Genomic DNA, 15,584 nt, shown 5'->3' with positions numbered 1-15,584 from the left:
CTGAGAACTACTGCCCTACATAATGACTCTAAATAGACAGATAGGAAGGAAGGAAGGAAGGAAGGAAGGAAGGAAGGAAGGAAGGAAGGAAGGAAGGGCTGAGAACTACTGCCCTTCAAATCCAAGACAACCCCATCAAAAGCCACCACAGCAATTATAACATGTTCTCTATTGCTAAATATGTGTTGTGATTAATTTAACTTAAACTCAATTGAACTGATGCTCACATCTATAAAATGTTCGTCTTTCCTCTGATAACCATAGTAACTTTGATGAGGGAAGAAAAGGCACCGAAGGACGAGAGCTGTACCGGGACACAATTTCATTAGCGTGCCCTCACGACTTCCTGACCTGACCCCACTGAAAACCCCAGCGCCCTTACCGGTACCATCCTGGATCCTGATCACAAAGTAGCGGCTGGAGTCTGTCACTGTCTCCACAGCAATACCAGGGTACTGTTCTACTGGCGCCTGAGCAAAGAGCTCCCCTAACAGCAAGAAAGAGAGCTCCTTGAGCAGCAGAAGAAATGCGAACTCCGATTGACTAACAGGTGTTTTCCATGCCAGTCCCAATTTGCAGTCACCGACAAACGCACAGCAGGCCCAGCACTTACCTGAAACTTTATCTTCCAGTTTGATGTAGGCGATCTTCCCTTTTGAAGTGATTCGGAGGCGACCAGTCCAATCAGGCTGGTCTAACTTCCAGTCAGACGCCCTATGAAAGGAAAAAAGGCAATTCTTTGTTTTGGTGTTGTTGTTTTGTTTGTTTGTTTGTTTGTTTTAGTTTCCTGTGTAGCTCTGGCTGTTCTGGAACTCACTCTGTAGACCAGGCTGGCCTTGAATTCAGAAACCCACCCGCCTCTGCCTTTTGGGTGCTGAGGTTTCACTGTTTTCCTGTGCTAGAGGGCCTATTCTTTCTGTCAATTAAATAATCGTGAGAAATGACTCAAGCTCCCTTAACGTGAGGCCTCATGTTCTACTGTCTAATGCAGGCCTGGTGGTACAGGCCTTTAATCCCAACACAGGTGAATCTCTGTGAGTTCAAGACCAGACTGGTCTACAAATCAATTTCCAGGATAGCCAGAAAAACCCTGTGGTGGTTTGAATGTACCTGCCCCCATAATCTCACAGGGAGACACTACTAAGAGATATGGCTTTGTTGAACTGGGTATGGCCTTGTTGGAGGAAGTGTGTCTCTGTGGGGGCGGGCACTGAGGTGTCCTATATTCAGGACACCACCCCGTGTCTCAGTCAACTTCCTGCTACCTGTAAGATGTAGGCCTCTCAGCTCCCTTTCCAGTAACCAGGTCTACCTGCATGCTGTCATGCTCCCCACCACAATGATAATGGACTAAACCTCTGAAACTGTAAGCGAGTCACCTCAATTAAATGTTTTCTTTATAAGAGTTGCCATGGTCACGGTGTCTCTTCACAGCAATATAAACCCTAACTAAGGCAGGAGTTGGTACCACAGAGACTGGGGCACTGCTGTGATTGGCCTGACTCTGGTACTTTGGGTTTGGAAAGCAGTGGAGTGCCTTAATACTGCTTAATGAGCCATATTAGTATAGGCATGGAAGACAGAGGTCCCAAGAGTGATTTGAACTGTCAGAGGCTCACTCAAGAGGTTTCAGAGGAGGAGAATTTTAGTATGTTGTCTAGAAATTGTTCCTGTGATATTTTGGTGAAGAAAGTTGCTGCCTTTTGCCCTTGTCCAAAGAATCTGCCTGAGGCTAAAGTGAAGAATTTTGGATTAATTCCCCTGACAGAAGAAATCTCATAACAGCCTCGTATAGACTCTGTTGTGCGGTTACTAGTTTTCATGCTTATAAAGATTTATAATAAAAAGAAGCAAGCTGACCAGGGTAAATAACAAAACATAAATTTTGAGGCGGAAAATAAGCTTCAGGAAGTAGAATGGAGCTAAGTCTTATGTTCAAGAAGATAAATGGATTAAGAAATGGAATATAGGCATGGTGATCTCAGGGCAAGATCCCACCCAGCTAAATTCCCAGCTTGTGAAAAGGAACTGAAGAAAAGCTTAGAGCCAGGAGTGGTGGGGAACTGATGTAGGTGGGTCTTCTATCTATCTATTGCTTTCATTAGTTAATTAATAAAGAAAACTGCTTGGCCTGATAGGTCAGAATACAGGTAGGCGGGGAAGACAGAACAGAATGCTGGGAAGAAGGGAAGTGAGGCAGACGCCATAGCTCTCCTCTCTGAGATGGAAGCAAGTTAAGATCTTTCCCAGTAAGCCACCACCTTGTGGTGCTACACAGATTACTAAATATGGGTTAAAGCAAGATGTGAGAATTAGCCAATACGAGGCTGGAACTAATGAGCCAAGCAGTGTTTAAATGAATACAATTTGTGTGTTGTTATTTCAGGGCATAAGCTAGCCGGGCAGCAGAAACACAGCCCGCTGTTCCTTCTACAGGGAACACGTTTAATCCCAGCACTAGAAAGGCAAAGGTTGGCAGATCCCTGAGTCTGAGTGAGTTTCAAGACAGCCATGCTTAGTGAAGGACAGAAAAGAAAGCAGAACTTGGTGACTTCAGCCACATGGTTCTGGAGTTAAGGGTAGAAGAACAGGGCCATGGAATTGGCCTCCATGCCTAAGGAAAGCCGCTCAGGTCAGGAATGTGTGAGGGTGTCACTGAATGGAGGCCTAGTACAGAGGCCATTACATGAAGCTGTGATTGCCCTAGAGAAGCCAAGATGAGAGATGGAGAGTCGTGGGACACCTGCCGAAGAAAGCTGCTAACAGGGACTGGAGCCAGCCCAAGAGAACAAAGTGTGTTGCAGTCAACAATGCTGAGCTGAGTTGGAGATATGAAGAGCGTTTTGAGCATTTTCCATCAGACATGGAAATGCAGAGTCTGGAATCTGCCCAGCTGGTTTCCAGTCTTGCTTTGGTCACTATGAGACCCTTAATTTGATCCCCAACACCAGAATAAATAAACAAATAAAAATTAAGCTGGGTTTCAAGGTGTATGCTTTTAAACCCAGACCTCAAGAAGCAGAGGCAGGCAGACCTCTGTGATTCAGGGCCACCCTATTCTACATAGTAAGCCCATCTCAAAAAAAAAAAAATTCGAAGCCAGGCGGTGGTGGTGCACGCCTTTAATCCCAGCACTAGGGAGGCAGAGGCAGGCGGATCTCTGTGAGTTCGAGACCAGCCTGGTCTACAAGAGCTAGTTCCAGGACAGGCTCCAAAACCACAGAGAAACCCTGTCTCGAAAAACAAAAAACAAAACAAAAAAAAAAAAAATTCGAAAAATACAGTTTCTCCTATGATGCTACTCTCCTACCTAAAGATGACTTTCTATCCAATGGTGCTTCATTACTCAGGGAACAATAAGGTCCATCTGCTAGATGAAATAGTCTGAGTAACAGAAGCTTCCAAAATCACTAACCATATAATATCTTTCATTGATTTCAACCAGTATTTACAGGGTACTTACTAAGTGGGGGGCACTATATAACAGCAGAATATAACAGCAAACAAACCTTCTTCCCCTCAGAAAGTTGCATTTGAACAGAAGGCAAACAACAAAAAGGAAACATAATAAATAATACTATCAGTATCTTAGGTTAAGGTGAGAAAGAAAGGTAGAGGCAGATAAGAAAGCCTAGGAGGACAATGGGGACAGGTTACAGGATTCAGAGAGTGAACAGGAAGCTGAGAACAAAGCTCAGAGGTCAAGTCTTGTTTAGTATGCACCAAGTCCTGGGTTCAACTCCCAACACCATCAAAAAGGAGGAGTCCTGGTAGCCTCACCAAGAGGGTTAAATGCTGGGCAAAAATGTGGACTAAGAGGTGGCACATAGGTCATGGAGACAACCACCTGCTTTTAGATTGGATCTGAGGCCTGCTCCATAGCAAGGAGTTCAGGCCTGACACTGTAATCCTGGTCCAAAGCCTGTGGCTCAGGAGACACTTAAAAAAGGTAGGATAGGTGAAGGTTCCCTCTGGGTGCCTGAGGGGAAACACTGTACATACAGGGCTCAGGCAAAGGTGCTGAAAGGTGAAAGCATGCTTGCTGGGAGAAGAAAAAGAAGCCAGACCATACAGGACCTCGCAAGCCATCAGAAACACTGCAGCTCTTACACTGAGTGAAAATTAGCTCCAGGCTCTAGACAGATATGTGACCCAGTCCTCCTGGGTTCCTACAGGGATTACTTTGTCTGCTGTGTGGGAAAGAGATGTGGGGCTGTGACAGCTGAAGCAGGCAATTAATTAAGAACGCTGCAATGAGTCAGAGAGGGCCTGGGAGAGACGGGAGCTGAAGCCACCGGCTGTAAAGCAAAGGCAATGGCAGTTTCTGAAGCTAATGTTAGGTGTGGGGACCTAACAGGACAACGAGAAGTCGAGGAGAACTCCAAACTGTCCGGCCTGAGCAAACAGGCCACATGACTAAAATAAGGAAGGCTATTTGTGGACCCTTCTGGGCCGATGGAGTTTGCATTTTCAATATGCTTCACTGAGATGCCTAGGAGCAGACAGCTGGGTATATGAGAGCACAGTTCAGGAAAGACATCTGCAATGTAAATCACTGTTTACCAACCATCTGAAAGCCCAAGTGACACTTGTTATCCACGTTTATATGAACCGTGTTTATATGTAAAATATAACATATTACTTATAACCAAGACTACAAAACACTGAATTCAGATATGTTTTGTTAAGGGTGCGGAAAAGGGGAAATATGTTAATAATTTATCTCTTATGAACCCAAAGACTGGAAAGGATGGTGCGCTGCCTAACGTCCTTGAGGAATTAAAAGCAGGAATAGTGTGACCTCAAGGGAAACCTCAGCAATAGAGGAGTGTGAGGCTTGCCTGAGCTACAAAACTGAAGCGTTGTCTCAAAATAAAACAAAAACAAAAGACAGAACACCATATATCTGAACAAGAGAAAGTTTAGTAAGAAAGTAAGTTAAAAGGAAAACTTAACAAAAACTAGAGGATTATCACTGCAGCGTTTAGAATCAAACCCAGGATTCAGTTTGTTAGGTAAGCGCTCCACCATACAACCCCAGCCCAGCAGAGCTTCTGAGCAGGACTGTAAGGTCAGCCCTGTCGTCCCCTCCCCCTTGATGCTCTACCTTCAAAGATTCTTAAATACCCAAGCCGGATCCAGATTAGAACATCCCACAAGTCCTCATGGGTTCACTTTTTTAAAAATTACATTTCCTTGCTTTCTTGTTTGTCTGTTTGTTTGGGGTGGAGGTGTACGCACGCCATGAAATGCAGTGGAAGCTAGATGACAATTTGCACGAGTCTTCTCGTCTCCTGTCACATGGGTCCCAGGAATCAGACTCGGGTCATCAGGCTTGCCAATGAGCACCTTTACCCACTGAGCTATCTTGCTTGCTCCTATTAATTTTTTCAATAAATCATTATTTATTGCAGTCATACCACTGACAGTCAGACATAAAATAAATAGGAAATATTAGGAACAAGCATATTAGATATATTTCTTTGGACAGGTACCTTGTAATTTTATCTTGTGTATATAGTACCTTTGAATAGTTAACAAATTGTCAATAAATAAATAGATACATGCCATTCCTTCATCTTTGATCCTTAATTCCTCTCCCTCTCCAAAACCCCTAAATTCTTGGTTCTGCTGGCCTCCTAACAATACTATAAGCAAACCTCATAGGCCAGGTGTGGACAAAAGCTGTAAGTCCCACCAACTGGGAAGCAGAGGCAGGCAAATCTCTGGGAGTTTGGAGCCAGAGGGTTTCACTGGGAGACCGTGTAAAACATAAGTACAACTAATCTCACAGTTTTTCATTTACCTTAGCATTCAAAATGTATTTATAAAGGAGAGAGAATGAAGAAAGGTAATAACCATCACGCATCTTCTCCATGCCATTACATACCTTACACACATATGTTACACGCATTCTTATGACAACCAGGTGAGCATATCTTGCATGCTAAGTATCAGTATGTTTATTCTCAAAGTTCAAGATGTGACTTTCCCACAAAATAAAGTTAAACTTACTTTGATTTGTGGTGGGTTTTTTGGGGGGAAGGGTGTAAAAAGTTTGGGTTTTTTTTTCTTTATGTACAGGTGACTGAAGGCCAAAAGGTTTCAGATCCCCTGAACCGGAGTTACAAGCAGTTTTGAGCCTCCCACTGTAGGTGCTGGGAACTGAACCTAGATTCTCTACAGAGAACAGAAAGCTCTTAAGCGCTGAGTCTTTTCTCTAGACATGTTTTGGTTTTGTTTCAGATTTTAAGACAGAACCTCCAGTAGCCAAGGACAGCCTTAAACTCCTGACCCATGTGCCTCCACCCCTCAAGGGCTGGGATTACACATGGGTCACCACTCCCAGCTTCGAATTTCATTTTTCTCTTTTCAGTCAGGAAAGAGAGAGAAAGAGAGAGAGAGAGAGACCCTGAGAGGGAGCTGGGGAATGGCTTCGTGGTTAAGAACACTTGTTGCTCTTGCTCTGGCAAGCAAGGTTCAGTTGCCAGCACCCATGTAGTGGCTCATAAACATCCATGACTCCAGTTACAGGAAATCTGATGCAATCTTTTGACCTCCATGAGTACAAGGTATATAGATATATACATACATACAGGCAAACACCCATACATATATATAAAATAAATAATACATCATGAAGAAAACAAAACCCTGTTGCTGGGCAGTGGCGTGTGGCTTTTATCCCAGCACTTGGGAGGCAGAGGCAGACAGATGAGTTTGAGGCCAGCCTGGTCTACAAAGTGAGCTGCAGGACAGCCAGGGCTACTCAGAGAAATCCTGTCTCAAAAAAAAAAAAAGCAAAAAAAAAAAAAAAAAAAAGAAACAAAACCCTGTGAAGTACATACGTGCACAGGATACATTACTTTTCCTACTTTACAAATGAGAGAACTACGGCCTGGAGAAGTGAAGAGATTGGCTCATAAATTATAAAGCTATTTACCGTCCAGGGCGCAGACTCAAGAGTTTTCAACAAAATTCCAATGAATTCTCTTTGAACCCCATTAGCATCCTACATCCTCAAACCCTCAGTCACGGGATTACAGGGGTGTCGGGCCCTATGAGGCAAAAATGCCTCCCTGACTCTGAAAAAGCTAAAGGAGAGATGACCAGGAGGAAGGATGGCAGGAATCCCTACATAATCAAAAGCTATAATGTGGACACAGGCACACACACAAAATGAAAAGAAACGCAATGGCTAATCACTGGAAAACAGGATCTTAACATTTACCCCACACACAAACGCGCACACGAGCCCACGCGCACACGCACACAAAACCGCAAGGAAAATCCGACCGGTGAATGAGGATGACACTTGGCGAGAATGGCAACAGTGTAAATTAAATTAGATCCTTATATCATACAAACAGCGGTCATCATCACTGCGTGAGCTGGGAGTATCAAAAGGGGGGGGGTGGAGGAGAGCAGGAGCGAGCGCGTGCTGTGTGCGTGTGCATACGCGTGTGGAGGATTACAAGCCAAAGGTCGCAGGAAGTGTAACAGATGGAGCAGGCATGAATGGATGACGACGAGCAGACGATGTCCCAAGGGGGGTGGGGAGGACAGGTGGAGTGATGCATGAAGGCAGCAAGAACGTAAAGCAAAATAACAGTTCCAGCAAAACAGAAAAGTGGGGAGAGACACTGGCAGCCTAGCCGGCAGGCTAAGCAGGAGACCGCTCGGAGGCAACGGCGCGGGCCGGAGCGTGCTGCCCAAGGACACACCCGTCCCCCCCGGCGGGAGCAGACCCGGCTCAGTACCTGTAGCCGCGGTTCGAGGCCCGCGGCGGAATCCGGTAGACGCTGACGTCAGGCTTCACACACAGCACAGACTCGTATTCCAGCTCGGTCGCCATCTTGGCTCCGCTAGCGCCGCGGGGGCGGGGCACAGGCGGGGGCGGGCTGAGCTGCCCGACGGGCTTCCGCTGCGTCACTTCCGCTCGAGTTCGGCTTTGCGCTTAACCTCTGGGCGGCGCTAGTTAACCGAGTGCAGCTAAAAACGTAGAAACGTTCTGCCTTCTGCGGCATGGCTTGCTATCTTAAGTCATGGCAAATGCATGCTCAGTGGTAGAGTACCTGCCTGTCAAGGCCTTAGGGTCGATCTCTAGCGGAAAATTAAAAATATAAATTCAATTCTCCTTTAGCCAAAACAAAAAGAAAAAAGTCACTGAAGGTAGACCAGAGGTTGCACAAAATGAATCTCTGCTTTCCCAGTCTGTTCTCATACTATAAGCAATTGTCCCAAGCATGGTCTAATAAATGTAACTTTTGTTTTCAATTTTGTAGATTTTGTTAGTGACTCCACCATATTTAGAACGGGCCCCAATTACAGTGCTAAAAAAGCTAAAAGCTACCTAGCATTTCCCAGCATAAGAAGACTCTGATGTGCCACACATGGTGAGGTCTGAGCAGTTCTGACTACAAACATGTTCTTTGTGCGCCACAAATGTAAATTTACAACGCTACAACTTAGAAACCTTTTAGCTGGTGACAAAACCGAGTCTGAGCTCATTTTGTGTCAAGAAACACCAGTAGCGTTTCGTCTTATTGACTGGTTCACCTATCCTGGTTTATCTACTTTGCCTAGGAAACTCAATAAAACTCAAGAATTAGAAGCAGCTGGTAAGGATATGGAGACTTGCTACTCTCAAATATTGTTGCCAGGAATATAAATTGGTCCAACACTGCTTTGAAGGGACATTTAGCAGAACTGGTCCAAATATTAAGTGTATGTAACCTACAATTAACAACTGCACTATTTCTTGCTTGTTGATGTTTGTTTATTTGGGGATGGGGTCTCAATGTAGTCCAGGCTGGCCTTGATCTCACTATGTAGTAGACTTTGAAGATCTAATCAGCCTGCCACCAGAGTGCTGGAATTACAGGACATGCTACCACACTCAATTTTGTTCAGCGTTTGGGATCAAATCCACAGTTTCATGAGAACTCAGCCAGCATTTTATCAACTTAGCTACATCCCCCCCAACTCAAACTATTATTTTCTATTTCATATACTTCTCCACGCTTTAAGATTTTATAAAGAGAATACATGCCCCCTCGATGAAAAATTTAAAAAGAGAAAAGAGAGGAAAATGATCTATTACTTGTTTTCTAATTCTAAACCTATGATCTCAGCTGAAGCCTGGGTCATGTGACAACTCCACCACACTGTACTCTTTCATTTCCGCTTTCTATGTCAACAGTGCTGACAATCACTTACTGAGGAGCCTGGGCCCTGGTTCACCTTGTAGGTGTTTTGCGTTCTTTCTCTCCAAATCTGGTCATCCTAGAGGCTGCCGGTGTCATATAGCTAACTCTTCCTAATCTTGCTTTCCTTCTTGCAATATGTAAGACATGATATACTGTAACCAGCAGCAGCTAGCTCCAAGAATTTGTAGTTGGTTCATTATTTTAAAATAAACAAATATAACACACCATGTTAGCAAAACAAAGAGAAAATGCACACAGATCTTCTCCATATCAGCATAAAGAGCACACCATTTTCCATAATCTTAATTACTGTGCTCTCTAGCTTAGATGACCACGTTACCTAATTTTTCAGTGGTTGGTGGTGGTGATTTGTTTGTGACAGCAGCTCATCCCCTAAGCCAGGCTAGCCTTGAACTCATGCTGCTCCTCCTGTTTCCACTTCCTGAGTGCTGTTACAGGTGCAAGCAACCACACTCACTTCCAGATTTATATCTGTTCCTGAACATGTGTGTCCACAGCACAGATCTTGCTCTTCTGTTCTGAGTTCTAGTCTAAATACCACTTCTCTGGAATATGTTCCTCAACTTTTTAAGACTTTTTTTTTTCTTCTTTATATATGAGTGTCTTCCTACAAGTACCCATGGAGATCAGAAGAAGGCATTGGATTCCTTGGAACTGGAGTTACAGATGGCTATGCACTACCGTGTGGGTGCTGGGAACCAAACCTACAACAGCAACAAGCACTCTTAAACATCTCTTTATCCCCTTCTCACCTGTCTTAAATGGGATCGGTACTTGCCTCTTCTCTGAGATTACATGGTTTTATATATCTGTTCTAGTCCTTATCATAATGCATTCAACTACTGATCAGTGCCTCCGGTCCCCATCATTTCCTAATATTATAGTAGGAGAAAAAAGGAAGAAAAAAAAAAAACCTGATCAATAGAATGGAATTTCCGGCCTGCATGGAGACTTAACATTCCAGTTGGGCTAGTTCAATCACTTTGGCTGAGGGACCATCTCTGAGAAGGAGGGCTCACCTTAAGCCAGGCTACAGAGATGGGCAGAATAATTAGTCCTTTAGTGAGATACTGCACTTTTTTACTTTTCCTTCCCAGAATCCCTGCACCTGGTGCTATAACTTATGACTTGTATCCATTGGGGGGGGGGTCATAAATCTGCTCACTTTTCTGAATTATGCAGAAAAAATATACCTTTTCCTTTTTCTCTTTTTTATCTCTTTTTTTGAAGCATAGTTTCCTTAACACTCTGGGCTCCCCACCACCCCAATATTTTTTGCTTCCTCATTCTTGCTCTGAAGCTTTCACCCTACCCATGAGACTGCTTCTCTGCCATGTGTCTGACCTGCAGCCAGGTTACACAGCATGGCTTTTCCCTTCTCTCTTCCATCCCCCTCCTCTGAGCAGCTGCTGGGGTTCTACAGCTTTCCTGCCCTGATATTTTCTTTTAAACTAATAAAATTGTCTTTGTGATTCCATTTGAGTCAATTCTTAAATTCTTTTATTGATGAGATATCCAAAAGGGGACCCCAATTTCCCCTGTATCAATAACATTCAGCACAATTTCTAGTATATACTACAAATGTTGTTTTTTTTTGTTGTTTTTGTTTTTGTTTTTTTTTTTTGGGACAGGGTTTCTCTGTAGCTTTAGAGCCTCCCTTTGTAGACCAGGCTGGTCTCGAACTCACAGAGATCCGCCTGCCTCTGCCTCCAGAGTGCTGGGATTAAAGGTGTGCGCCACCACCGCTCGGCTTATACTGCAAATTTTAGACATTATTTGTATTCTATTATCATTACAAGCTGACTGGCATTTGTTCTTTGCCCACCAAGATAACTAAAAGAATGCCTTGGCAGGAGGCAGAGGCCAGCAGATCTCTATGAGTTTAGGGCCAGCCTGGGCTATGGTTAAGGCCAACCTGGGCTATTCAGTGCACACCTGTCTCAGCAGGAAGTGGGGTGCCCTGACTGGAACTCCCTTCTATCTATCACAGGAGGGTAGTGGCTACACACCTCACAGATTTACATTAACTGCCCAAAATCAAAATAAGCTTCTCTTGTGTGACCTCCCAAGTATACATGATTTAACCAAGTTGCGTAAAAGCACTTTTCCTGGAAATGATGTCACCTTACCCATTTCAAACTGTGATCACTTTCAGATAAAATGTAAAAATGAAAATGAGTCACAGTTTTAGTGACTTTTCCCAATCTCCTTTACCAACACAAAAAGTGATTTTTTTAAACAAGTTTATAAATTCTAACTTGATTTGTCCAGAACAATGTTACCATTGGTATTTATAAGGGTATAAAATTCCTAACTCTTGGGGTTGGAGAGATGGCTCAGAAGTTATGCACACTGACTACTCTTTGAGGACCCAGGTTCAATTCCCAGCACCTACATGACAGCCCACAAATGTCTGTAATGGGATTTGACACCCTCATATAGACATAAATTCAGGTAAAACAGCAGTAAAATAAAAAAAAAGGAAATCATTTTTTAGAAAAAGAGAAAAAAGAACATGTTAGGCTACCAGAGTAATCTAACACACCAGACTCCAGCTCAGCTTCCCTCTTTGGGGGTTCTGATCTCCTATGGACCCCTGGGTTCGAATTCTGCTTCTGACACAAGACTATTGTGGGGTAGTGGTGGCACTCACTTTTAATCCCAGCACTCCGGAGGCAGAGGTAGGCTGATCTCTGTGAGTTTAAGACCATCCTGGTCTACAGAGCCATTTCCAGGACAGACAAGGCTACAATTTCTCCAACAAACAAACAAACAAAAAATAGAAAGAGAAAAAGAAAAAAAAACCCTAACTCCTGATGCTGCTACACAGTAATAATAAAAAATATAATGAGATTTGAATAAATGTGTGTATATATTTCTTAGTTTAAATGGCCCTGAGTGACATTAAGTAAAAGTCTTGCACTTTACATGTAAGAGATTTACATCCTGGTCACAACGATTCATTGTCTAAAAACATAGTTGATGCAGCAGCCAGGGTGAAAATCTCCAATCTCATGATTTCTGAGGCAACACTTTTCACCACACCACACTGCACGATTCAAAGAGCACCCAAGATACTAGTTACATGATAACATAGACAAGCTTTTCATTTAATATAATCCAAAAGTTATTTCTCAAGTAAAAAAAAAAAAGTGTAGGGTTTGTCTCCTGGGTGACCCTCTGAAGTTGACAGTTGTGTTAACACGAGACTCATAGACGTAACTATGCACCGAGAACTTAGAAAAGGCCACACAGCCAGCATTTCACAACCCAGGGAAAGGCACTTGAAGAGAAGAAATGAGGAAGAAATCTAACTCCTCTTTAAGCACGCCTGCATTTGATCTTTACAGTAGACATGCGCTAGATTTTTAATTCAAAAGAACGACATTTCAGTAGAGAAGAGGACCTGCATGATAGATGAGTGGATAAAAGCACTTGCCGTCCAAGTCCAACTGCCTAAGTTCAAACCCTAAGCCCCCTCATAGGACAGCTGCACGCAGTGAGGAGTCAGCTGGCCCTGTGCTTCCCAGAACAGCAGAAACAATGAGACCCTGCCTCAAGAAGGTGGACAGAGAACCAGCTCTCGAAAGCTGTCCTTTGAGCTTCATACACACACATACACACACACATACACACACATATACACACACACACATATACACACACATACACACATACACCTCACACATGCACACACATACACACACATACACACACATATACACACACATACACACACATACACACACACATATACACACACATACACATATACACACATACACACACATATACACACATACACACATACACCTCACACATGCACACACATACACACACACATACAAATACACACACACCTCACACATACACACTAAAATTAAACAAAAATAAAAAGCAAACAAATAAGTACATAAATGTAGAAAACATGGTATCAGTCATAGCATAATTCCATAGTATCTTTTGTTTTTGCTTTGTTTTGTTTTTGGAAATTTTTGTTTGTTTGTTTTTTTGAGACAGGGTTTCTCTGTGTAGCCCTGGCTGTCCTGAAACTCACACTGTAGACCAACCTGGCTTTGAACTCAGAGATCTGTCTGCCTCTGCCTTCCAAGTGCTGGGATTAAAGGCATGCACTACCACCGTCCAGCCTAATACCATGGTATCTTAATTAAACAGTGGATAACGTCAACATTGACCTAAAGGTAGCCATTCCTAGCCCTTGCGCTCCAATACTGTGCTATAGTTATTGAGTCGGGTTCAATTGGCCTAGCCGGCAGCTCTCAGTTGACCCTCTCTAAATCTGAGGAGTAGTAAATTCGAACTGATTTGTCTACCATTCTCAATCTCCAGAGCAGCACCTGGAACCTTAGCCCTTGACTCATACTGACCTTGTGACCTAGCCCTGTGGAATGTAAGATTAAAGCCAACTCAGTCTTTGGGGAAAACATTTCCAAGGCCTACTCCTCTGAAGAGCAAAGACTATGTCCCAGTTGGGGACACTGGCTTAATGTCCCAAATGAGAACCCTTAAGTTAAGTTTCTGTTTCCTAATGATTCCAGAAAAACGTCATCGTGCTGTGCAGCAGTAACGGCGGCAGATGATGATGACTCAGAGGTTTGCAGCCATGATTCACCCTTTAAGAATCCCCATTGCACAGACGTGAGGCATGTCACAAGTGCTAGCTATAATTAGAAGAATACGAACCTAAAACTCGCACTTGCTTTTCACACTCGCTACAACCATTCCTTACTACGCCACGAAGCTGGTGGAGTCAGCATAGACGCTACAGGGTGAGTCATTAAGAAAGTGTTTCTTTCCCGCGTGATACTTACTCAGCGAACGGGATGCATCTCAAAGCCTTGATGGTCGGGGGGGGGGGGGAATCTTTTTAAATGTCTTCTTATGTTTATGCGTTTGTGTGTGCGCACATACGCATATGTGTGTGATGGGCTTGGGTGTGGCGGTCACAGGCTAACTTGCTAAAATTACTTCTCTCCTGGGTGGGTGCTGGGGATCAAACTCAAGCTCTCACACTTGGCAGCAAGTGTTCTTAACCATTGAGCCATCAGTCATCCCTGCAATGCAGCTTTTTAAAGACACGATGAGGGGCTGGAAAGATGGCTAAGAGATGAAGAACACTGGCTGCTCTATCAGAGGATCTGGGCTTGATTCCTAGCACCTATATAGTGGCTCATATGGCCTATTAAGGACTCTGTGGGCACCAAGTGCACAGTGGTACACAGACAAAGGGAAAACACCCATACACAGAAAACAGTTTTTATAAAAAAATTATAAAAAGTTATCCCAAATCCAGGGTTTTGAGTTGGCCCAACTCACCCCAACATCTACCCCATCTATGACCTGTTGGAGCGTGTGAAGGGACTGGTCCTGTGGAACCATGGCTTCAGGATGTCCATGACTCTGGGCAACAGCAGGATGTGCCAGGGGAGTTTCAGTGAAGGTTCGGTATTGACAGTGTACCAGAAGTCAGAGACTTTGAACCAGACCAACAACTCATTGCAATGAACGCTTACAGGTAAAGCTGTCCAGACAAAGGGGTACCCTGTATGGTACACCACGGCACCCAACACCACTAGAACAAATGAAGAGGTGATGAAAGGTGGGAGAACGGGACGGAGGGGCGAAAAGTGTGTGGCTTTTTGTTTATTTGTTTTCATTTTTTATTTTCTTTTGGGAAGGGATGCTGCAGGGGTGAAGGGCAGATACAGAGGGGCCAGGAAATGAGAGGGAATGGAGTGCATGATGGGAAATTCACAAAGAACAAATTTTAAAAAACTATGCTAAATTAAATTTTTAAGTTTAAAACTTTAAAGCCAGTCATGGTGACACTAACCTTTTGTTGGTTTGTTCTGTTTATTGTTTGTTTGCTTTGTTTTTTTGAGATAGGGTCTCTTTCTACATAGCTTGGCAGTCCTGGAACTCACTATGTAGACCAGGCTAGCCCAGAATTCACAGAGCTCCTCCTGCCTCTCTCCACCTGCCTCTGTCTCCTGAATGCTGGGGCTAAAGAAGTGCACCACTATTCCCAGCATTTTTTAAAAGATCTTATTCTTATTTATTTTCAAATTATGCAAATGAGTGTGCATGTGTGCAGATAGCTGTGAGCGCTCCCCGAGTGTGTGTGTGTGTGAGTGTGTGTGCATGCGTGCAGATGGCTATGAGTACTCCCAGAGTGTATGTGAGTGAGTGTGTGTAAGTGAGTGAGTGTGTGTGTGCGTGCAGATGGCTATGAGTGCTCCCCGAGTGTGTGTGTGTATGTGCATGCGTGCATGCGTGCAGATGGCTATGAGTACTCCCAGAGTGTATGTGAGTGAGTGTGTGTATGTGAGTGAG

General features: G+C 43.8%; 1 protein-coding gene across 1 annotated transcript in view; it reads right to left on the bottom strand.

Moving 5' to 3' along the window:
* Necap1 (NECAP endocytosis associated 1) overlaps positions 1 to 7,873 on the bottom strand; it is a 14,069-nt gene extending 6,196 nt beyond the window's left edge. Inside the window, exons 1-3 of the mRNA XM_005365175.3 lie at positions 7,761 to 7,873; positions 614 to 714; positions 383 to 487 (exon numbers count right to left, since the gene is read on the bottom strand). Coding sequence (XP_005365232.1) covers positions 383 to 487; positions 614 to 714; positions 7,761 to 7,855 — 301 coding nt within the window. The 5' untranslated portion in view covers positions 7,856 to 7,873. The remainder of the gene's footprint in view (positions 1 to 382; positions 488 to 613; positions 715 to 7,760) is intronic.
* Positions 7,874 to 15,584: the final 7,711 nt, after the last annotated feature.

This window comes from Microtus ochrogaster, unplaced genomic scaffold (genome assembly GCF_000317375.1).
Source record: "Microtus ochrogaster isolate Prairie Vole_2 unplaced genomic scaffold, MicOch1.0 UNK1, whole genome shotgun sequence".
Lineage (NCBI taxonomy): Eukaryota > Metazoa > Chordata > Mammalia > Rodentia > Cricetidae > Microtus > Microtus ochrogaster.
Note: the sequence above shows the minus strand (reverse complement) of the source record. Positions and strands in the feature narration are given on the sequence as shown.